Genomic DNA, 24,439 nt, shown 5'->3' on the forward strand with positions numbered 1-24,439 from the left:
GCTTATCAATGTGTCGCAGAATCTATTTAGTTTTTTAATTATTTCAAAAAAAGTAAAATTCAAATTTTAATGAATCTATTTTCTAGTTATGTACTGTGTCATGGTTATAAATGTTCTTTGTTCTGCAACCAGCTTTTTCCTTTGTCTGACGTACGTATATTATTTTTTGCAAATAATTTTTAAATTTCTAATCAAAGCAGTAACATTATTTTTAGGGTCTCAACATTTACAGATGTACTGTAATCAAAGTAACATACAACTAATTATTAATAGGAGAGATTAATACGAAGGAGTAAATAATCGAAGCAATACAACTAATTGTAGTGTCTCGACAACCAACGTTTTAATAAGGTTTAATAAGTAACGTTTTAATAGGTTTATAATAAAAGTTTTAATAATTTTATAATTAATTTTATAATTTTATAATTAATTTTAATAATTTTATAATTAATTTATATTTGTTGTGAAAAATACATGCATTTTTGCATATAATTCTGTAATAATAGGTTCTTTTCAATTCAGTTTTTTCAGACTATTATTATTGTATAAAATTATGTAGAGTAACGATTTACAAGAAAAAAAATTAAATTAATGTTAATAATTGTTTTATTTATGGTTGTAACTATATTCAAAGTTGAAATCTGTATTGATTTAACAATATTTATAACAGTTGTAGGTTTATTGATTACATTTGTAGTACACTAGTTAATTAATAATCGTTTTTAACCTTTTAAGGACGGGGATTTTTACGTTAAAATTTGACTTTTTTTTGCACAATATTTGTGCATAAAATGAAAGAATATGTCACGTGGAGTGCCTGACAAAATTGGTGGTCGATATATCGACCAGTCCCGTCCTTAAAAGGTTAATAAAATGGACAGTGTTTGAGTATAAGTAATAAGAATTAAAGAAATTATGTGAATTAACTCTTTTTTGTTATTTTGAGTTGTCTGGCTTTGTCAATTAACTATTCTAATTTGTAGTTGTTAAATGAGAAGTAAATTAATGTTGCTGGCTTATCAATTATCTATGAACGTTTATATAATTTAAATAATTTGAACAGACTCGTACATTACCAATAGATATTGTTTTATATTATAGTTGTAAATGGTTACTAAAGGCAGTGTATTAATATTGGTTTATTATAATTACTACAGCAAGTTTATCAATTTTGAAATGATATTCTTCAGATTAATTTTAGATATGTGATTGGAAATTAATATAGAATATATAAATTTATCTTATAAGGTATAATGTAAAAAATATTTTATGTTTTGTATGTATTTAAATAGTATCAAATAATTTTAAAACAATACCACTTATATTCTAAACGTATCCTTTAAGGTGAGGATTTGTTGAGAATTTTATTTTCAAAAATATTTCACCTACAGAAATATTATACCTATATTAAGTTTTTACTGGTTCAAAAATGTATATGTTAATGTGCATGGAACTTTTCAATGTTTTAAAAATTACAAAGTCAGAAAAATGCATTTGAAGTAAAAAAATTGAATAAAAAAAATAATTTAACACAGCAATTACTTTTAAAGCTGTCACTAAGCTACTCTATCATTGTATTTAAGTTAAAATAAGCACACTTAATAAAAAAAAACACTTGATTTATCCATGCTCTTTATTCTCAATAAATACATTCAAATAAAACTTTTAATAAAATAAATATAATTTTATTCATAAAATATCACATTTTAATTTACAACTTTTGATCAAATCCTTTTACAGAAAACTTGAAAATGCAGCACATTTTGATTGCTGCTATGAAATTTAATAGACACTTGTGTTTCTTATAAAACTTTTAATTATCAACTTTTAATTTTGCACATTCAAAAAGATATTCAAATATTGATGTCATTTTTATGTTATTTTCAATGTCAATGAAATTTATTTACTAGAAATGTTCTATTTTGTTTTGAAGGTATAATGGATTATGATAGTGGTATGTCAGATGTTGGAGAGCAAAGCGCTCATGCTGCTGTTAGGTTTTATGTAGATAATGCCAATGTGAAATTTGTGCCTGTAAAGCATATTCAGTATTATAATCCAGGTCAAAAAAATGTTCCTTATGATGCCTATGTTTTAAATGGCAAAAACGCAAAAGGCAAAACTATTTATGAGCCAGCAGCAATCCTAAGAATTGCAGATGATAAAGACACATTGGAAGCTATTCAAAAAAGGTGGCCAAAGCCAAATAAAAGACTTAGTGTCGTTGTCCGGGAATTGGCTCAAAAACAGCAGGATACAAAATCAACGAAATTGACGAATGTCAAAGAAAAAGGAAAGGGCAAGAAAGGGCTATCTGAAGAGCTATCAAACAAGGTTTTTATGCTACAATATACTTGAAATATAGTTCAAAAGTCAATCAATTAAAATTTTGTAAAAATAGTCGTTGTAAATTTAGCATTTAATATTCTTACTATAGTTGATGGTATATATTCAATTTTGATCTTATCTATTTTTATTAGTGTTTATTGTTCCACTTTTATTATAAACTATAGCAATATTTTGATTATTAGATTTCATATAATTATAATTTTGATGCACAGAATGTGGTATTTGTATGAACTACATTAAAAAATTTTATATTAAGTGCTTTACTGTAATAATTCATTTATTATTTAGACTAGAAATGTACCTCCCTCAGTATCAGATGCACTATCATACATGAATGATAAGGTAAATATACTGCACAATAAATCAGATTTTGATGAAGATGATAAAAAGACAAATTTAGGTAAAGATGAGATAATAAATAATTTGAAAAAACATTTAGAAGCATTACAAAATAAATGTTCACTTGAAATAAATGCATACTCCTATTATTTCTTCTTGCAATCACTCAGCCAAAACTCCATCTACATCAAATACTAACAAGAACAAAAAAGCTTCCACTTTTCAAAATGCTGAAACTCCACCTTCTACTCATAGTGATGAAAATTTGAAAACTCCTTCGTCAGTACAGTATTCTAAAAAACATCCTATTCAACCATGCAACATTTTTTTAAATAGTAAGAACGCTGTAATTTAGAAATATTTTCTAGTTTATTCAGAATGATTTTAGATTCTCATTTATTATGATACTTATTATAAACATGTATTTATTTCAGATATAATGGATGGATCTTCTTCTGAAGTCAATTATAGAAACATCAGAAGACCAATTAGGCAGTTACAGCATCTATCTCCAGATATATCTAAAATGAAACACTGTATATCTACATATTCATGTGGTAAAAGAATTTTACACACACAAATTACGCCATCGACAAGCAGAGTTTCTACTGACCATGAACATGTAACACCTATAGCATCAACAAGTAGAGTTGAAAAAGAACGTACAAATTTTGAAAGCAAAAGTGAAAGAAAAAAAGAAATTAACCAACGATCAAGATGAAATTATTTTGAAGAAAAAAAAAGAAATTAACTTTTAAAGAAAGAGCTATTGTCGAAAAAAAAAGAAATAAAAGAAACGAAAAAAGTGAAAGGAAAGAAACAAATGAAGCCGTAAACAAAAAATCATTGAAGAAGATTAAGAACAAAAAAAAGAAATACCAAAGAAAATTAAAATCTGTGCTCTACGATAGTGACGATTACATGTAATCAGACTGTGATTTAAAAAGACCAAGGTTAACCGCTTGGACCCAAGAACAAAGAGATGATAAGCCAGCGGTAAGTTTTCGTATCTTGATCACTTCATAATAAATCTTAGTTATAAAGTAAACTCTACAAATTTTAACATTTATTTTTTTCAGAAAAAAATGTTTCATTTACATTTTGGAGTTTCTGTGCCTGATAAGGCTTGGAAAAAAGCCAAACGGGCCAAAACCGACTATAAGTTTATGAGGGAACTGATACCTCATCTTTGGGAACCCGAAGAATTCATTCTTTTAGCTATACAAGTTAAGCGCACACAGAATGCCGATAACCGGATTTCTGTTGATCCTAAAAAATTTGAGGCATTAAAACGTAATATTAATTAACTTTATGATACTTTTAACAAATTGCTTTTTACTAAATTTTAATTTCATTCACAGGTGGATACATTCAATTTCTAATGGAGCATGGAAGAATTTGGAATGAATGACTACTAAACAAAAGCTGGGAGAAATACAGAAATTCGGAAGAAAACTGGGAATTCTCATTGCGCAGGACAGACAAGCTTATTTGAATAATTCTGAGGAATTTCGTAAAGCAAAGTATTGTGATAAAATTCTAACTGAGGCTGATGAAGATGAAGACGAAGGAGAGGATGATGATTTTGAGACATATGATGAAGATGAGGATGAAGGTGATATTTTTGAGAGAGATGAAGATCAATATGCTTTTAATAGAGTCGAAGAAGATGAAGATGAATACCCGGTAGGAGATGATGATTTTGAGAATGAAACAGGTTTATCTGAGGGGGATCAATGAATCGTAAATTAAAACCGTTCTATTACCATTTTTTTATGTTCAAGATGTTAAGATGTTCCTATTACTATTTTAAGAACTTTAAAAATTACCGTATTTATTTTAGTGTTTTACTTTTTGTACTATAATTGCTTTTAAAGTTTAATAATAATTTAAAAAATATTATTTTACGATGTAGGAATGATGATTATGAATATTTTTTTTTAAAGTGTAAAATTATTGATATCATACACTTTCATGTATACTATGTGACATATAAACCATCATAATGTAAAAATATATATGTATGATAAAGTGTTAAAATGATAGAAAAAGACGTATTTTCTTTTTTTGAACCTTATGAACTTTGACACAATCCATTGACTAGAAATGACGCTATTGCATCTAAAAAAATAACGTTAATTTATTCAAATAACGTTATTGCTTCTTATAAATGATGTTATTTCATTTCAATATACAAATAATTTCTTTAAAAAATAACGTTATTTTCTTCAAATAACGTTATTGCATCTGAAAAATAACGTTATTGCATCTAAAAAATAACGTTAGTTACTTTCTAGAGCAACAAAAACGTTTTAAAATAACGTTATTTTCTTCGAATGGCGTTATTGCATCTAAAAAATAACGTTATTTGATTTCACGAATCAAATAATTTCTTTGAAAAATAACGTTATTTTGTTGAAATGATGTTATTATTTTAAAAAAATGACGTTATTTATTCTTTAAATTAACAAAAATTTAAAATAAATAACGTTATTAAACGTTCCAAAACATGACACGAACAATGACGTTATAAATAACGTCATTAACGACGTTATTTAATAACGTTATTTATAACGTCATTTTTTTTAACAGGGATTACCCATACTGTAAAGGTCTCATAACGACATCCAGAAAAACCTAGTAACGATTATTTTCGAAGGTATTCAATGTGTTGAATACGAATTTAAGGGGGTTCCAGCGCGGAAAGTTCAGAGATATGATATAACTCATTTTATAGATTGAAATGCGCTGAATCCAACGGTATCATTCATTACCCCCCTAGCCGTGGAAAATTTTGAGATATATCATCTCAAAGTTCGGATCTTATACATGGGTTCTTATGGAGCAGAGTAGAAATGAGGTTAAAATATGATAATTTACTAACCTTAATGGGAAAGTTACGCGACAAAAAACTTATTTTATATAGATAAAGCCTTCAGCTTTCTAATGGTACATCGCAAATGGTGTGGAGCCGTGGAAAATATCGAGATAATTAGTAAAAACTGTACGCGAAATTGGACGAGCCGTTGCACATCCGGCTAGCCGACGGTAGCCATGTTAGTTACATTGCGCATGTCAAGCGCGCGTCTTTTGAATGTTATGTTCTGATAATAACAAAAATATTAAAATTTATTTCATTTATAAATGATGAATTTATATTATAATGATACACAAACAATATTTATGATTCTAAGAACGTTTGAAAAAATGGAAATTGGAAATTTTAGTATTACTATGTAAATAATTTAAATAAAATTATAAATTTTTCATATCGATTTGTCGACAAAAAAAAACAATAAATTAATATTTTCAGGTGCAGATTTTTCTTATTTCATCACAGATTGCGGTAATAATTTCTGGCTTGGAAGTAACTCGTACTTTGTTACCAACACTAATAGATAATAAAATTTTAATTCCTTCTTTTGGATTTTTTAAATAAGCGTCCTTCAACACGTCTTCTGTTATACCTTCTTTCGCAAGCTTATTGATAATAGCTGGTTTAACAACGTTTTTTAACACTTGCAATTTTCTTTTGTTTGCATCAACAATTTGTTTAACAATTTTTTTATGTTCATTAGCATCTTTATTATTCTGCATTTGGCTGAGACTCACTGTATCACTAACTATTTCTTCATAAGAAACATCTAAAATATCGACTAGACTTTTCAAAGCTTTAATATCCTCTAACGCATCATGTAGAAGAGCAATATTTATATTAGGTAAATACTCCTGGATTAGAGCTTCTTGGGTCCAAGAATTCTTTTTATCCTTCGCCCTTTCAGGTAGCTTCTTCTTGAAAATATTCAAGGTGTCAGCGTATCCATGTACTAAATTAACGAACTTATCATACGAATTAAACTGTTCGAGTAAAGGTTTGATTCTCTCGGCATCGAACCTTCAAGAAAGTATTATAATATATTAAAAAAAAAGAAGTACTCCGCAGACGCAAGAAAATTATGTTTGACTGGTGAATTACCGAATAACATTATGGCCAACTAAAATAATATGTGGACGAGAAGGATTGGATTTGAATGTTTCTAAATAATTCAAGAATCCATCTACAGCTTGTTGCCTAGATACACTTGCCAACTTTTTTCCTCGATAAAACAAACTGCTACTTTTAATCGTTAAACCAGTTTTCAGTGATGCCATTAGTGCAATCGGTACCGTTGGAACTATGTGAGCACTATACGATGTATTGCCATCATAAGCAGCAATCTTAAAAAAAAACAAAAATAAAGAGTTAGTTTTTAAAAATAAATAAGTTTATTGGAGTAAAAAGTGCGTACCTGGATTATTTGGTCTTTCTTCGGATTCAGACCAGTGGTTTCGGTATCAACATAGATTAATTTATAATTCTGGGAACCATCGGGATTATGACTAGGTAACACTGGATGAGGTATAGCATTGGTTACTCTGGGCAAATTAATTGGAATATTAAGTGGAATTTCAAGTACACCACTTAGCCCTACATCACTTCTATAAGTGATACCTTCTTTTTTTTTTTGACCACTTGATTTTGAAGATCGTGCTATTTTCAAAGCTTTCTTGCGCAACTTTCCTACACGACTACTAGCATACAAATTTTTTCTAATTTTTTTCAACTCTCTAACAATTCTGTACTTTATACCTGCTTTTACAGGACTAAAAGTTAATCTTTCAAAGACTGAATTGATCCATTCATGACCCAAATTTTTTTGGCATACTGCTGCTGCAACTCGGAAAGAAAACGATTCAGATCCGGAAAAGTGTTTTGATTTCGGACATTTTGATGCGACTAGATGGTTAAAAGATTCATTCGCTTGTGTGGATGCTGCTGGTGCAATTTTTTTAACATCATTAATAAAACGACTGAATATTTCTTCCAAAGCAGTTTTAAGATCTTTATTATCTAAAGGTTTTTTTCCAGGCAACCTTTTATACTCATAATTCTCTTTATCTTCATGAAAAGTACAGAGAGTGTGATCTCCAAATGCATGAGGCACTATTGCCTGTAATCTTTCTTTAAGAATATCAGGTTGACCTTTACATTCCGCGATCACACCACTAAAATTTTCAGTAAAATAGTCTACCAGTCCCGCTGCCACAGACAACCTATGCAAAGCGTTGGACAAAGATTTCACCGTATGATTCTTATCAGCCCAAAGCTCAATATCATGTGTACAAACTTTACGTAATAATGCGATAGTACTGGAATCGTTATCCATAATTAGCCTAGCACCATAGATATTAAGTTCCTTGAACAACGGATTATCAGTAAACAATTCCTTTGCCATATCTGCTTCCATTCCTTTAGCTGAACCGCTATAATTATTTCTACAATCGTGTATTTTGCCTGAACTACAGGACCGACAAGTTTTTGTACAGACTGCGAAAGAACCAACTTTTTTTGTGTGAAAACACATCAATACACCATGACCTATACGACAATTAACGTTTCTCAATGCAAAGCTTTATAACAATTACTCATGCGATATTTTTAGCTTACATAATAATATTATTTTATTTATAGTTTTTTATTTTGAATAAAAAATATAAAAACTATTTGAATATTTCCTAAGTATTTCTGTAAGTAAAAGTATTGCAACTATATCGAGGTCCTATCAAATTATTTTTACCTGACAAACTATTATAGGCTCTGCCGGTTCCCCTTTTTTGCCAACCTGCGTCATAACCGAATGTTAATCCATATTTGTCTTTTTCATTCCTGAAAATAAACGCGATAAAAAATAGAAAGTGAAATACACAAAAATTATTACAATTTTGTTACATTTTATTTATAGCAAATATTGCCAACTTGCTGAATACTAAAATATCGAAGCATTTGATACAAATATTGTCTTACATTAGTGCAAAATTTCTTATCTCAACAGTTACATACATAACACTCAAAATCATGAAAGTATACATCAGTTTTTAGGTAAATATCGTCATAACATATATAAGCATTGAATGGAATAGTTAGATGATTGAGTTCTTAAAAAATAATATCTTGTTTATCATAATTGGAGAATTGATAAAGTAAATGTTATCAATAACAAACAAAAAATAAAAAATAGTAAAAAATTACAATTTCATTATAACAATGATTCAATAAAAGTTGAGTGTAAAAAAAATCATAAAAAAATTATTTTTATATAAATAAAATTCTAGCTCATGCAGATCTTTCTTATATGTGAGTATAACTGCGACCAAAAAAGTCCTACTTGTCTGTTATAATATCATTGGCTTTCTTAGCCAAGGCTATTTCTTCTTTCAAAACATTCAAGCATGAATCTTTAGCGAGGGCTTCGATTGCTGGGCCTACAATCCTTTCATACCTTTTGAGCAAAGTATCTGACACGGTGTTGATATTCAGTGCAGATAGTAATATATTGAATTGTGTTTCACCAATTCCAGCATCTATAATACCTATAAAATATAACAATCAGTAATAGATCATTATTAAAAATAATAATTATGATCAAAAGTAGAAATCATTTACCAAGCGCTGCTTTAGCATTTGCTTCAAACAGTACACTATTGCCCTGTCTGAATATTTTTCCTGTTCTTACTGTTTTGACCTTATCGCATTTGTAACATTTTATATCATAAACATATCCTAAGCCTTGCTGGACTTTATTTACAGTGTATCGAAAAGATAAGGGTATGTCACAGCTGCAACACCACATTTCTTGTGCCAATATGCTAGGCTCAAATAATTCTCTCCCAGCCAAAACATCACCTTTAACTTTAACCGTGGCCGCATCGTCATTTTTTTCGCTTTCCTCCTTTTCCTATAAAATATATTATAAATAAAATAATCAGTCACGTATTGTTTACATATTTTTGTATCAAGGTATCTCACCTCGCATAACCTCTTCGACCTCTCTCCTCGATCTACGCTTTTCGTTCGTTTCACTGATTTTTTTTAAATTGACCTTTGCGAGATCCTTTTGTGATTCTCTCGTTATTTCTTCAATTGTTTTTATCCTCGCTTGTAGAAGCGTCATCACTCATTTCATTAATAACAAATATCAACTAATGTTGACAAACACATTACGCTTACGATCGCGCAAACAGCTGGTGCGACACTCGTATACTCACCGTACAGACATATAGGTTAGGTAGTAAGGCATGCTTTCCGGATGTACGGTCATCTAAATCGAGCTGTTCATTGGCTCATTGTAAACAAGATCAAATCAGCGACTGTATATTTTATTGATAAATAAAATATAATCTTAAGTTGCTCGCTTTCATAATATTTGGGCTTTAAAAATAATTGCAGGATTTACTAGCATCAATTAAATATTGCGAATACGAATTTAATTTTGGGCGGAGTTTGACCTCGGCTGTAGTCGCTGGAGCCCCCTTAACTTTAGTATTTATCCATCACCTAAGGTTCTCGAAATATCCTAAGCTAAATGTGTAAAAATTACGACTATTTGTTATGTTCAAGATTATGTAACACTGTGAATAAATTTTCTTTCCAGAAACCAGTTAAATCATCGCACAGCAGCACTCTCACCTTTTAAACCTAATTTTTTGGACTAAAAATATCTTTTTTTTCATTGAGATAACATTGATTGTTAACAACTTTAGCGATTTCGCAACAACATTAAAATTACAGATTACAGTGGTCAGAGATCATCAGGCAATTGGTTTTGATGGGTCCAGGGTTATAGACTCGCAGGTTACAACAGGGGTCGAAGCTTAAGACAGTCGCAATTCCAGGATCTGGAGTATGCTAGACATACATATTTGGCGACCCAGTTGTTTTAATGTTGTTACGAAATCGCTAAAGTATTCAACTTCAATCAATGATATCTCGATGGAAAAAAATATAACTCTAATCCGAAAAATGAATTTTAATGGGCAAAAGTGCTATATTATTTTGACTTTATTTGTTTTTGGGGAAAAAAATTATTCACGGCGATACATAACCACAAACATAGCGAAATATCATGATTTTCTCAGTTTTAGGTTTAGAATATCTCCAAAATCTTAGCTGATGGATCAATTCTGAAGCGAGATTCGAATTGAGCGCTTCGAAAACCTATTACTATCGTATTTCTGGTTTTCTTTCCATTCTGGAATTTTGTCGATCTGTGTAATTGATGCGATAATGTGGCAACAGTGATTTATTAATTTTTATATGAAACTTTAAAAAAAATATAACAATCGATAAACAACAAAAAATGAATTTTTGTAAATAAACTCATAAAATATTCAAAATAAAAATTATAAAAATTAATTAGTATAAATAAATATGTGAGAATAATAATTAACTATCTGCCAATGAAATTACATCAATTTTTTTGTATGGTAGGTATAAGCCGATCAGTTATCAATAATTAGATCGATTATGTCGTGAGATAAAACATTTAAAATATAAATTAGTTTCAATGACGTGAAATGTATTGTTTTAAGCAATAGTAGTTGAGGGTGATATAGTACTCTATAGCCATTAGGCTCTCTCGTCGCCTCGTAGTGCAGCGGTTAGTAGTCCCCGTATAATTGTGTGAGACAGTTGAACGCTGTGTTCTGTTTTATTTACAGCATTCATGTTTTGCCATGAGCTACATTTTTAATATGAAAGTTTTTATTGCAGCCGTAGTGTTAGTGCGTAAAAGTTTCGTCTGAATAATTTTATCCTAGATAATTGAATCTCCGTACAAAAAGTCTGTGTGTTATATCAAGATTGAAATTCGTGAGTATAACATTTCCGCTACGTCAGTGTTCATTTCATGCCCCTATTTTTGGAAACTCCAGCTGATTTTCGTTCACCATACACTGTATTTTCATTCGGTGTACTGTGAATTTAGAAGTAAATTAAATTCTGACAATTAGTTTTCCAGAAAATAAAATTTCATTATTTTTCTTATCCATTCATTTTTAGTTCTAGGTTCTTTTCGCATATGACAACTACGTAATATACTATAAAAAATGATTTCTCTGTCTTTCTTTCTATATGCTTTTCTGTTACTCTTGTTTCTTCTTCGTTCCGATCACTATCCGTCTAACTAGCCTACGTCTAACCCTGTCTCTTTCTCTCAATCTCCCCCCCCCCCCCCTCCCTCTATCTCGCACTCCTCCCCCCCTCTCTGTCTCTCACTCTCACTCTCTCTCTCGTTTCTCTCGCACATTCATAGCATATGTTTTATTTATAAAAATAGCCTGTAGAATTTACGAAACTGCACGTACTATTCTGATCATGCTTAGTAGGACATACCAGCGATCTTCTCGTTAAAACTATTAGTATTAGTTATTAATTATATTTTGGATTGTTGTGGATTATTTATACATTCTTCATCATTCTCTGATATTCGCATAAACATATCTGTCTTTTGATACTTAGCTTTTATCCACTGTGTTCTCTTGCCATAATAATCATAGCATTATGGCTTATATAGTTTGAGACATATGCTTCTAGATTATGTAAACCAATCAATAAAAATAAAGTTTTTCAAACTTTATTTTTGAAATAAAATCTGATCATCATGCTGTATTGATAACGTTTGAAAGATTTAGGATGATTGAGATAAAGATTACATGTATTTATTAAATTTTTATAAAGGTGGTATCTGATGGAAAATATTCATTACCGATTTAAAATATGGACAAAGTTGGAAAAATAATTATTTAAAAGGTATCAATAATGAAAGTCAAAATTCTTAAGAAATAAGTCAAACTTCTATTACATAATTCTCACTAATCAATTAAAAATAGAGATTTAGAAATTAAATTGGCTTGCTGATATGTCAGTAAAATTTGTATTGGAAATATTTAGTAAATAAATCTCAATTTAATTTTCAAACCTATTGAGCGAGTATATTTTATATGAGCCTAGCTATATATTTTTTATAATAAATTAATATATGATTTTAGATATTTTATATTTCCAGCTTTTTAATATTAGTAAGGATTATTACTATTATATTAATATATAAACCAAAATTAAATCATTCAGTTAAACTAATCAATTTAAATCAATTAAATCTTTCATGTCGCTTCTTTATGACCTACACAATAAGAGTTAAATTTATATCATATTGTATATCAGATCTTAGAGTGTCTTGTTATTTTAACTTTAGATGATGACTTGATAAGTGAATAAACATAAAATACATCCAGCTTATCGGTTTCAAGTCAATTCTTATTCTCGTGTTTCAATTATATAATTAGAATCAAACACTTTTCGTATTAATGAGGCTAAGATCCATTGAAAACAATAGTTACGGGAAATATTTTAAGAGCGATTTTGAGAATGAAACAATTTGCTGCATTCGGTGAAGACTGAAAGCAAAAAAAGTTTGATTTAACCATCTCAGAATGTCTTTGAACTTAATCTCAACCGTTGTTTCCTCGTTTTTAAGTCAATACTTCATTGATAACTGAAGATTGAAATTTAAGTCTCTGAGTAATTTCTTATTGCTGAAACTTATAAGTCGTAGGTCAAGTTTTAATACTCAGTTCTCACACAAGAAGGTGTTAAAATTAATTTTTTTAGGGCTATCGAATATGCAGTTGCGTACATAAGTTTTTGATCAGCCTATACTGAAATTATCAAAAATTCAAAGTTCTGTAGCTCCCTCGGAAATAGTTGTAGGTGAACCCGCGGAGGCTCATGTTAAATGGAAAAGCAATACCTTCATATTTCGCTGGTTTTTTTAAACGGTTGAAAATTGCAAGCTGCACATTTTCAACAGCGAATTTTGTTTTGCTAATAAGCCTTACACATAATACAGAATGATCCAAATTTTTTTAACTCTGTTCTTTTTTCTATGAGGCTAAAATTCAAACTGACGGAGAAGTTAATAAGCATAATTGCAGCTACTGGTCGAATGCTCATTGGTACAGAACTATAAATCATCAAAGGTGTTGGGTCTGATGGTTTGGTGTGGAATTATCAATGGTTATTTGATCAGTACTTATTTGTTTGAGGAAAATGTTTACAGAAATACCTATTCACAGTTAATAAGAGATCAGTTACCTGCAATGATGGAAGATATTGATTTACAAACACGACAGAGAATGTGGCTTCGGCGGGATGGAGCTCACATCTCCAGAGTTTTCTTTTGTGGGGCTATTTAAATAATTTTGTCTTTGAACAACAGCCTATAAGTAGAGAAGATATGCAAAATTGTATTCGCCGTGCATGCCTTGCAATACCAAGAGAAACTTTGTTTGGCACCGCCATTTCTAGAGGCGATTAATTTTATGCCTTCAAACAAATTGAGGCAACTTCGAACATTTGCTTCGAGGTTAAATGAATTTAGATTATGTAAGAATATGATTATAAATATGATTTTACATCTTTAGTAAATGGTTTAATAAATAGCAAACTTAAGTTGTATTTGACCCTGTCATGTTTTTGGTAAAATAAAATGAACGTTAAAAAAACGTAAAACTTTTTTTTTTCAAATCCTTACAATCACTTTCTCTTACAATCTTAACCTATATTTGACTTTAGCATGACTGGTAAAAATAAAATAAATGTAAAATGAAAATATAAATATTTCTTTGATTACTACCCACTCACTCCGAATTCGGGATAAATAAGACAAGTTCCTATTAGAAAAAAAACAAAATTGACCTTGAAAATTAAGCAAACATGGTCTAAAACATTTTTCACTTAACCTTACCCTGGCCCGAGCATTTAGGTGAAAAAATTGAAAAAAAAACCAACCTCTACATAACCGTGGGAATTACGCAGACCCCAACTTTTTCACTCATCTAAACATAGAATTTCCTGCCCTTTTTGAATCCGTGATCAAAAATAGGTGTCCCTATTTAAAAAAAAAAACGAAGTTAACCTTAAAATGACCTTGAACACGATCTCCAAGGTCAAAGACAAGTTTATAGACATATGTCCCACTCAAAGTTGAGCCACTTTCATCTGAACCGATTTAACTAACTCCTATAATACATATAGCATGTCTTATACGCAATCCATATACAATCGAAATACTGAATTTTATTTATATCCAAAGCAGATGAACAGGAGAGGCCTTAGCTCAGGTGGGTATTAGCTCACTGCACCCCCCCCCCCCCCCTACTGAGCTGATGCCCGTACATCTTCAATTCAGCACTGTCAACTCACGTCCGCTACTCTTACGTTCTTCGGTACTGTCGACTCATCTCCTCCCTCCCCTACTGAGCCGATATACTCTCTGAACCGATCCCCCTCCGTTCACATGCTTTCCGTTCATCGTGTGCATGTGTGTTAAATTTTTTAAACGTAATAAGGTAAATTTTTATCGAAAAAAAACGAACGGACAGATCGAGGTATCGAACCGACGTCCTCTGGACCCGGACAGTTCTTATTGTGTACAGGGTGTCCCATTTTAAAGGAACCACCCCGAAATTTTCTACGGTTGGCGTTCTATAAAAAAATTGTTCAGACAAAAGTTGTTTGGGACAATGAGAAATACCTTTCCCAGAAATCGGATTTGACCTTGAGATTTATTTTCAAGGTCATTTGCAGGTCAAAGTTATTTTTTGAATAGGAACCTATAATTTTGATCCCGGATTCGGAGTGAACGAGAAATTCTACGTTCAGATAAGCTATTATGTGTGGGGTGCGGTTACCCCCCCCCCCCCCGCGTAAGGTCATGTAGGGGTCAAATTTATTATTTTCTTCATCTATGCACAGGGATGATCGGGCAAAGGTAAGATTGTAATAACCCAATAACTTGCTGGTAATATCTTGCCCTCCCCAACCCAATAACTGGACGGTAACATCTTGCTGCAGCACGATATCGACCTTGACCGACAAAATTACCCAGGGAGGCTTCGCTACCCAAACCACGTGAGAATCCGAATCATTGAAGGAAGAGAGAGACGTCGACCACGAATACGCAGAAATCGTCGTCGCATTATGAGATAGAACAACGATGATCCACGAATTCTCATTGTTTTGGCAATGGTTGATTTAGATCATCATATCTCTGCGTGAAATTCAGAGACTTACTAGAATACCAGTAAACAGCCGGTAGAATGTTGCGGCTTCATAGATTTCATCCGTATCATATAACTGACTCAAGCTTTGGTTTTAGATGATCTCCGCCGCCGACTCGAATTCTGTAATTGGGCACAAGCAAGGATTCGTGAAGATTCTAAATTTTTCAGATATGTACTGTTTTCGAACGAAGCTACATTTCATAGTAATGGGCAGCTCAATCGCCATAATAGTCATTATTGGTCTATCCAGAACCCTCATTGGGTACGTCATGTTGATAATCAGCATAGATGGAGCCTCGTAGTTTGGTGCGGTATAATAAATGGTTATTTGAAAGGATTTTAATTTTTCGATGGGAATGACAACGGCGCAGCATATCTTAATTTCCTGCAGAATGAATTACCAGAATTATTGGAAGATGTGGACTTGGAAAGAAGACGACGATTATGGCTTCAACAAAACGGTGCACCGTGTCATCGCTCACTAATAATTCGTCTCTTGTTGAACCAACGATACTAAAGACGATGGATAGGCATTGGTAGTGACATTACTGAGTGGTGTCCAAGATCACCAGATCTGACAAGTCCAGATTTCTTTTTATGGGGCTATTTGAAAAATGTTGTTTATGAACAGCAACCAACAACACGGCAAGATACGATGCAACGCATCATACAAGCTTGCAGAGCTATTCCGCGTCACGTTTTGATGTCCACAGTTGAAAATTTTGAACGTTACGTCGTTACGTCGCGTCAATCCGTCTGCTCAGTCGTCCTTTAGACAGTCGTCCGCGTTCTTACGTCTTAGTATGGTTTCCGTATAGGTAGCGACTAAACGCCACCATTCGGGTTTATGCAGCATCACCTCTACAATGTTATCGGGGGTGATGTTGCCAACTGTTGTCTCTAGTTCTCGTCTGAGTCTTGTCCAGCGGTCGCACCCGAAAAACGTGTGTTCCGCGTCGTCTCGTTCGTATCCACAATACTTGCAGTCGGATGTTCGTACTCTGTTCATATTGTGGAGGTACCGTCGAAAGTACCCGTGGCCCGTCAAGAGCTGGGTGACGTGAAAATTCACATCACCAAACTTCCTTTCAACCCACGGTCTCACGTCCCGTATCAGTCGTCTCGTCCATTTGCTACGTCGTTCTTCTGTCCATCGGTCTTGCCACATGTCGATCGTCCTTTCGTGTTCAACGATTGCCGCGTTCTTTCGTCCTATGTCTGCGCTGCTCCCATAGATCCTTTTGCGTTCAGAGGCAAGAAGATCCACGGGTATTACGCTCGCCACCACCAGGACAGCCTGCGCAGAGACTGTTCGGTAGGAGCAAGCGATTCGCAGAGCGCCCTGTCTCTGTACCATCGCCATTGTCTTACAGTACTTCTTTGTCTTCAAGGAATCTGCCCATATTTCCGCGCCGTATAAGAGGATCGAGTGAGCTGTCGCCATTAGCAGTCGCCGCTTTCCTGGTCTCGGTCCCGTCGTGTTTGCCATCAGGCGGCTCAAGGATGCTATCCTCTCTGCCGCTTTTCGGGCTGTCTTCTGTATGTGAGGCCAGAAAGTCATCTTCGTATCGAGGGTTACCCCAAGGTACTTGACTTCCCCCTTGGTCTCCGTTTCGTATGTACCCACTCTCATGGGTAGTATCGTCTGTATGCGTCTTCTCGTGAGAAGCATCAGTTCCGCTTTTTCCGTTGCGAGTTGTAGTCCGTGGTCTGTCATCCATCGTCCGACTCGTCTCATGGTCTGGTTCAACGCCAACTGCGCCAGATCGGGGGACTTCTCCGTAACCACCGCCGCCACGTCATCAGCGTAAGCGACGAAGGTCACTCCGAGCGGCATCCCAAGCCGAAGCAAGCTATCGTATAAGCCATTCCAGAAGTTAGATCCCAGTATCGACCCCTGTGCCACCTCAGCGGTGACCTGTCTCGTTACTTGTCCTTCGATCGTCTCGTACGTTATCCGTCTGTTTGTGTTATTATTATTATCATTATTATTATTATTATTATTATTGTTATTATTATTATTATTGTTATTATTATTATTATTATTGTTATTAACCTCATCCTTGCCCCGGTAAGATAGGAGGGGGGATTGACCGAACCCCACACATAATACCTTACCTAAACGTAGAATTTCTCGCTCACTCCGAATCTGGGATCAAAATTATAGGTTCCTATTCAAAAAATAACTTTGACCTTCAAATGACCTTGAAAATAAATCTCAAGGTTAAATCCGATTTCTGGGAAAGGTATTTCTCATTGTTCCAAACAACTTTTGTCTGAACAATTCTTTTATAGAACGCCAACCGTAGAAAATTTCGGGGTGGTTCCTTTAAAATGGGACATCCTGTACACAATAAGAACTGTCCGGGTCCAGAGGACGCCGGTTCGATACCTCGATCTGTCCGTTCGTTTTTTTCGATATAAATTTACCTTATTACGTTTAAAAAATTTAACACACACGCACATGATAAACGGAAAGCATGCGAACGCACGGGGATCGGTTCAGAGAGCATATCGGCTCAGTAGGGGAGGGAGGAGATGAGTCGACAGTATCGAAGAATGTAAGAGTACGGGGTGGTTCCTTTAAAAAGGGTCACCCTGTATATAAATTTTATAATAATAAGAACATATCTGTTTACATTTAAATGATTCTGTTCTTTATATTATAAAAACATAGAGAGAGAGAGAGAGAGAGAGAGAGAGAAAGAGAGAGAGAGAAAGAGAGAGAGAGAGAGAGAGAGAGAGAGAGAATGAAAATAGGTACTGTAACGGGGTGTGAATTCCATATCAATTTCTTTGTCTTCCTTATTCTTACCTTATGCGATTAGCCGCGCTGTCAGGGGAAACAGTTTAACGTCGTAGTTCTACGCGTGGCTCAGGTTGCCACTTTTCCGAATTAAAGACGAGGCTCTCTCTGTCCTAGTGCTGCTTCTGTCAGATGGATTCAGCAGCCCCGTGGCTGGCCTCCGATAGCGTCTCGGCTAGCCACTCGAATTCTCAGCAGCAACAAAGAACTATCGCCCGGTTAACGTTCACGCTCCGTATGGCATTCACACGTACGCACGTCGTTGCCGATAATAAAGGCACTCCTGGATGCGGACACGTTATTCGCGAATTTTGGATAACTGCTCAACTCTCGCGTTAGTGCCCCTGGACTCTTGCACTTTATACCGGTGTCAAAGGCGCTCTCCCACTGGTCTTTTTCTCTTCGCGCGCGTTCCTTCGCATTTCGAACCGAGTTCCCGTTTTCCACTTATCCGGGCCGGTAGATGCTGCCCTCGCAGGCGGCCGCGCGATGGAGACGGTAGCGCAACTCGGACGTTTACCGTCACAGTACTTACAATATTGATGGTGGAGGTGTCAGCGGCATCGGGATAGTCGCAGCTTAATGGATGTCGTCTCTCCCTTTTTGTCGATGTTCGAGGCTGTTCGGCGACTTCGTACACCACTGCTTCCTTCGGTGACATCAGTACTCCGAAGACATCATCTTCGAAGAGATCACAGTCGTCATCGTCAAGCGCTGCTATGGCTTCGTTGAGAGCGTCTTGCTATGGTACAGCGTCTGGCAGAAACAATTGTTCCAACTCATTAAGTACTACACTATCGCTTCTTCACGCTGTATTTTCTTCACTTCACTTCACGTTACGTCACAAAAAAAATCACAATGACGTACGAGTATCGTTGCGAGGCGATCGAATTTTTATTCATTTGCGCAAACACTGTTCGGGCGTCGGTCATTGGTTGAAAAATTGGAAGTGGGAGACTACGCGACAGCACTGTTTTTGTAAAACGATCATAATTAGTGGTGGGGGTAGCTAAAGCAATAGCGATTAGTGCGGAGAAAAGACGCCAATGTGTATTGTTACAGGGTTGCGATAGTGCGTGCGCTTTTTTTCACGCAACGGACAAATCGTAGGTGGTGGCAAGCCGTTGGTAGCGACAAGTTGCAGCGAACGAACGATCGGTCCATTTCAGGGCCACCATTTTTTCAAGTTGGCGAAGCTATACAATCCCGACAGTTAATTGATATGATCGATTAATATAAATTTAAAACAGCACTTTTCAGTGCTAAATTTAAATCATAGTCAAATTATTTGCTAAATAAAAAAAACTTATATAATTTTTATAAATCAACAGTTTTAAGTGCTATTAAAACGTATGTGCAAATATATTGTAGCCGCAAAGGTAAGTCTAAAAAAACAAACGTTTCAACAAAAAAAACAATTCTAAATTACGAATCAATTCAACCTTGTGTTTTTCTTTATTCCTACCACATATTCAGCGAAACGAGCAGGTAAGTATAAGAAAATTATTTTTGAATTTGTTAAAACATATACTATATTAAAATAGTTCATTTAATTCAGTGTACAAAATAATATTAAAATTATAATTTTTTCCTAAACCATAAAGTAATACATACTTAGTACGCACTATCTTTATAAAGAGCGACAATGGCTCAATCGGTAAAGCACTGTCGTGTAGATGCAGAGGAGGCTAGGTTCGATTCTCCAGTATGTCTATTCTTTTTTTATTTTTTCTGTTCTTAAATAAATTTTAACGAGAAGTCACATATTTTTTACTAAAACATTATTAGGAGAAAAGAAATGATAAATAATGTTGCTAATGTTTTTCTTATAGAGTATTAGATGTAAACAATTAATTATTTATATGTACATATGTCAACAATTACATTCAACAACATGGACAGGTAAGTTCTTTTAAATTAAAATAGTTGAATTATTATTATTAAAAACAACAATAAAAGAATGTGTCTAAAATCAGTGCGTATACTACTGTGGGCAAAAAGTAAGGTGAATTTGTTTGTAAAATGAAAAATCTTTATTTATTCTTCTACATCAATGTCATCCCCTTCGAAGTAATCCCCTCCTGATAAAATACACTTATACCAACGTTTTTTCCAATCCTCGAAACATGCCAAATAGTCCCTTTCCGGTATAGCCATCAGCGCCTTCTTCGATTCAGCTCTTATCTCCTCAATCGACTCGAAACGCGTTCCCCGGAGTGGTCTCTTGAGTTTTGGGAATAGCCAGAAGTCACACGGAGCCAAATCAGGCGAATACGGTGGTTGCGGAACGATATGCGTCGAATTTTTGGCGAAATGGTCACGAAGAACGAGTGAACGAATTGAGCGTTTTCGGTACCAAACGAGATTTGACTTTTCGTAGGCCCAAATGGTCTTTCAAAATTGTTTTCACAGATCCTTCTGATATTCCGATCATATCAGTAAGGTCTCTAACAGTCAACCGACGATTTTCGAGCACTAATTCCTTCACTTTATTGACGTGTTGGTCATCTGTTGACGTCGATGGTCGTCCGGAGCGCTCCAAGTCATCAACACGTTCTCGACCCTCTTTGAAGTCTTTGTACCACTTATAAACATTTTTCTGCGACATGGTAGAATCACCAAAGGCCTTCCGCAACATCCTCAACGTTTCCGCAGCCGAAATTTCATTCCGCAAACAAAATTTGATGGCACTTCTTTGCTCAATTAAATCAGACATTGTAAAAATCGAAACATGCACTCTTGGTCGTTTGGTAAACACAAGCGTAAATATATTACTGATGATGACATTGACATGAAATTTGTCCCAGATGTCATTCGCAGTCCTACCAACTCAAGAAAAAAAGAACTAGCCCGAAATGTTAAGCCCGCGAAGTTTAAATTGAAAATTCACCTTACTTTTTGCCCACAGTAGTATATGACAGTTTTGAATTACGTCACTCGTATAGACCGTTGAGTCGATTCCCCACGAGTTGTATGCTTTACATACACATACATAGGCATGCACACGTATATGTATAGCTCATGACAAACTAAATGAATTCTTTTATAGAATGTATAGCATGTATGGCATGTATGGAATATTTTTAATGGAGGATGGAGAGGGAAATCTCAATCGTCTGCTATAAAAAATGAACTGCATGTCATCAGCAGTTGCATACGCTTCGAGCCTTGAAGAATTTCAAGAGCAAGATTCGGGCTAATCTCTTCGTGTTATATTAAACTTAACCGTAAATATCAATAAGTACAATCTTATGAGGGCTGGCCCTTACGTTGATTGCCCGAGCCTATTAGAAGAAAGAGAGCTTGTGTATATGTGCAGAACAACGACAACGAATGTTTCAAATGGGACATCCTTTCGGCATTACATCCAGTCGCAAAGAATGCAAGTTATATCACTGCCTATACCGCTCATCAAGATAAATATAATTTTAAAAATCTATCATTTTTGGTACACCCAAAAGAAGTCGTGAAATTTAAGAACAAAACGACGTTTCAGTGAACGTCTACTTTTTAAATTTGAATAATGGGTCCTACGAGGTATTGCTGCAACATTTGACCGATGAGAAAAAAGAAAAGCACGTGAACCTTCTTCTAGTGGAAAATTATTATATCGATGCTAATGCTGATGTGAACAAAGAGCAAATGGAACGTCTTCCAAGGGAACCACCCCAACCCGATCTCACCGATTTAAATGATTATGGGATAAGTTGTAGTACTTGAAAAAAAATTAGATACGTGTTTTTTTTATCGGCCCATAAGGGCTTTTAAGGGGTGAAATCCACCATGAAAATCAACCCCTAAAATCAGTTTTTTAAATATTTCTCAGCTTCAAATGAATATTTTTCAGTAAACTCAACGTTAAAAAATTTCTAATAAAAAGGCGCTTTTAAGGACATAACATTTATACCAAAGGGTTGCAACCCCCTTTTTAATAGGGGTAAATACACTATTTTCTGTACTGTTTTACGACATGTAATATAGTAAATCAGCTCGAGTGATTTAAAAATCGCACTGATGATGAGAAAATACCAAAATTAAATTGACGTGTTTCTGGATTTAAAAAAAAAAATGTTTAAGGGGTATTTTACCCCCTAGAAACCACCCCCGTCAAACTATCAGCAGGTTAATCCACCTAACCCTGGGATAAACAAGTTTAGTCGTTTGTTATTTCTTGAAATAATTTGATCCTATGCATGAGCCAGCTACCTCAACTAACCAACCTGTCTCTAACCTACCAAACCCCCATAAACCACCCTTACCGAACCACATGCAGGCTAACCCACCTAATCCTGGGAAAAGCAACTTCAGTCGTTTGTTATTTCTTGAAATAATTGAATTTTACACCATAAGCGAGTTATCCCAGCTGTATAACATACCTCTTATCCACCTATCCCTAACCTATCTAACCCCCGCCCTTATAAACCAGCCTTACTGAAACACAAGCAGGCTAAACCTCCTAACCCTAGGAAACACGAGTTAAGTCGTTTGTTATTTCCTGAAATAATTTATTCCTACGTCTGAGCGAGCTACCTCAACTAACCAACCTGCCTCTAACCCACCAAACCCCCATAAACCGCCCTTACCCAACCAAATGTAGGCTAATAGACCTAACTTTGGGAGAATTGAGTTTATAAATTGCTTTTTCTAAAATAATTGATTTCTACACCGTTCTACACGTACCATTTTTTTTATAAAATATATCTATAGCTCAAACATAATTTATGACAAATAAAAATATGTTTAATACATTTTATTTTAATAGTATCAAAATGGCGAGAAATATCTCTTAAAAATAAACGGGAGAATAACACGAGGTCTAATATTCATTTATAGATCTATACATATATATTTATATTCGTATGTAGATACGTAAATATATTTACGTAAGAGCCATCGTACGCGATACTACATATATTTTGATTTTTCATAATAATTTTCATCTTTTTCTTTTTTTTATTTATTGGTAAATTAAAATGTATCATTCAACGAATTCCTTACAGAAATGATAATCATCGAAAAAGTGTTTGAAACGTAATGATCTTTTACACCAACCACACCGTATTATAGCAACATTTTTACATGCTTCTACTTCGCAATGTATATTGCAAGAATCTCCAAAACTAAAATCAACAGGGTTATCTGTTTTAGCTGGTTTTTCAGTAATGTAGCCGCTTTTATACCAAGCGTATTTAAAAATATTTGTATATCTTGGTGAAGAAAGCTGGTTATGGACAAGAGACTGCATTTTTATGATGTTATTTCTTAAATGTAGATTCATTTCATAGTCCATCAAAATTACTTGATCTGATAAACGTCGAATAAAGTTTTTCCAGATACGAAATCCATAAACATCGAGTGGTTGGATGTTCCCTGTCGTTCCTGTGGAAATTTTTTTTAAATTAACAATTTTGTTTGTCGGCATCGTTTCCCTTACAGCTTTATCGCAATGTCCACTCCAAGAGTCGAGTAAAAGTACAGATTGAGGTTCAACATTTGGGTAAAAAACTTCTTTCAACCAAATTTTAAAATGATCTAAAATAAAAAAATGTCAACAATTTTTTATGTCATTGCATTATAATAAACAAAAATATACTTGTCGTTAATTTTCCAGATTAAGATGCTTCCACATGCACATTTTCTGATCTAAATAATGAAGATTCCATTATTGAACCGAATTGACCTGACACTCCTGACGTACCCGAGTCATACACGCTCCACATCAACATGCATCACACGATACTGCACTACACTGACACACCTTACCCCGGGGGAGCTACTCCGGAGATTCCTCACCACACTACCACAAGCACTACACTAAAACACACAGAGACGAAACATTTCCCTGAACCAGGTGGTGTGGGTAACCGTGCCCAACTGGCTTTCTTGGCACCCACGGTCACCATAGGTGTCGCGGACGGTACCTCGGGAGCACCTGGCGCACTCTCGAGTATCAAATGCCTTACCCCCCGCAAGCGGGGCTCTGCGAGGGGTTGACCTTTATTC

The 24,439-nt window shown here is 34.2% G+C and overlaps 4 protein-coding genes across 8 annotated transcripts in view; 2 read left to right on the forward strand and 2 right to left on the reverse strand.

Moving 5' to 3' along the window:
• The first annotated feature begins 18 nt into the window (after positions 1 to 18).
• LOC131670298 (uncharacterized) lies at positions 19 to 4,704 on the forward strand. Of its 5 annotated transcripts, XR_009302436.1 has the most exons (8): positions 21 to 150; positions 216 to 351; positions 1,934 to 2,334; positions 2,638 to 2,691; positions 2,859 to 3,023; positions 3,123 to 3,684; positions 3,768 to 3,981; positions 4,050 to 4,704. XR_009302436.1 is itself a non-coding variant. In XM_058945803.1 (7 exons), the coding sequence occupies exons 4-7, from the start codon at positions 1,939 to 1,941 to the stop codon at positions 3,407 to 3,409; spliced, it is 960 nt and encodes a 319-aa protein (XP_058801786.1). In that variant the 5' UTR covers positions 19 to 150; positions 216 to 351; positions 1,158 to 1,248; positions 1,934 to 1,938; the 3' UTR covers positions 3,410 to 3,684. The 5 variants fall into 5 exon arrangements, 3 of the variants coding, with proteins under 3 accessions (XP_058801786.1, XP_058801777.1, XP_058801794.1); XM_058945803.1 differs by lacking the exons at positions 3,768 to 3,981; positions 4,050 to 4,704 and adding an exon at positions 1,158 to 1,248 and having other exon boundaries at positions 19 to 150; positions 2,638 to 2,749; XR_009302435.1 differs by having other exon boundaries at positions 20 to 150; positions 2,638 to 3,023.
• A 1,022-nt stretch (positions 4,705 to 5,726) lies between these two features.
• LOC131670510 (uncharacterized) lies at positions 5,727 to 7,976 on the reverse strand. The gene is made up of 4 exons (XM_058946171.1): positions 6,978 to 7,976; positions 6,665 to 6,906; positions 6,301 to 6,583; positions 5,727 to 5,792 (listed from the first exon to the last, which is right to left on the reverse strand). The coding sequence occupies exons 1-4, from the start codon at positions 7,974 to 7,976 to the stop codon at positions 5,727 to 5,729; spliced, it is 1,590 nt and encodes a 529-aa protein (XP_058802154.1).
• A 733-nt stretch (positions 7,977 to 8,709) lies between these two features.
• LOC131669988 (uncharacterized) lies at positions 8,710 to 9,724 on the reverse strand. Its single transcript, XM_058945244.1, has 3 exons — positions 9,536 to 9,724; positions 9,173 to 9,464; positions 8,710 to 9,099 (listed from the first exon to the last, which is right to left on the reverse strand). The coding sequence occupies exons 2-3, from the start codon at positions 9,357 to 9,359 to the stop codon at positions 8,891 to 8,893; spliced, it is 396 nt and encodes a 131-aa protein (XP_058801227.1). The 5' UTR covers positions 9,360 to 9,464; positions 9,536 to 9,724; the 3' UTR covers positions 8,710 to 8,890.
• A 1,460-nt stretch (positions 9,725 to 11,184) lies between these two features.
• LOC131669517 (ubiquitin carboxyl-terminal hydrolase 2-like) overlaps positions 11,185 to 24,439 on the forward strand; it is a 759,386-nt gene continuing 746,131 nt past the window's right edge. Inside the window, exon 1 of the mRNA XM_058944435.1 lies at positions 11,185 to 11,377. The gene's annotated coding sequence lies outside the window, so the exon portion shown is untranslated. The remainder of the gene's footprint in view (positions 11,378 to 24,439) is intronic.

Source organism: Phymastichus coffea, unplaced genomic scaffold (genome assembly GCF_024137745.1).
Source record: "Phymastichus coffea isolate CEN01 unplaced genomic scaffold, Cenicafe_Pcof_1.1 PCOF00008, whole genome shotgun sequence".
Classification (NCBI taxonomy): Eukaryota; Metazoa; Arthropoda; class Insecta; order Hymenoptera; family Eulophidae; genus Phymastichus; species Phymastichus coffea.

Coding starts and splice junctions, on each gene's coding strand:
- LOC131670510 (XM_058946171.1), bottom strand. CDS start 7,976: ATGGAAGCAGATATGGCAAAGGAATTGTTTACTGATAATCCGTTGTTC. Junction 6,907..6,977: donor AGAAAGACCAAATAATCCAG/GTACGCACTTTT, acceptor TTTTTTTTTAAG/ATTGCTGCTTATGATGGCAA. Junction 6,584..6,664: donor GTTGGCCATAATGTTATTCG/GTAATTCACCAG, acceptor ACTTTCTTGAAG/GTTCGATGCCGAGAGAATCA.
- LOC131669988 (XM_058945244.1), bottom strand. CDS start 9,359: ATGTGGTGTTGCAGCTGTGACATACCCTTATCTTTTCGATACACTGTA. Junction 9,100..9,172: donor AAATGCTAAAGCAGCGCTTG/GTAAATGATTTC, acceptor TATATTTTATAG/GTATTATAGATGCTGGAATT.
- LOC131670298 (XM_058945803.1), top strand. CDS start 1,939: ATGGATTATGATAGTGGTATGTCAGATGTTGGAGAGCAAAGCGCTCAT. Junction 2,335..2,637: donor CTGAAGAGCTATCAAACAAG/GTTTTTATGCTA, acceptor TTTATTATTTAG/ACTAGAAATGTACCTCCCTC. Junction 2,750..2,858: donor TGATAAAAAGACAAATTTAG/GTAAAGATGAGA, acceptor GCAATCACTCAG/CCAAAACTCCATCTACATCA.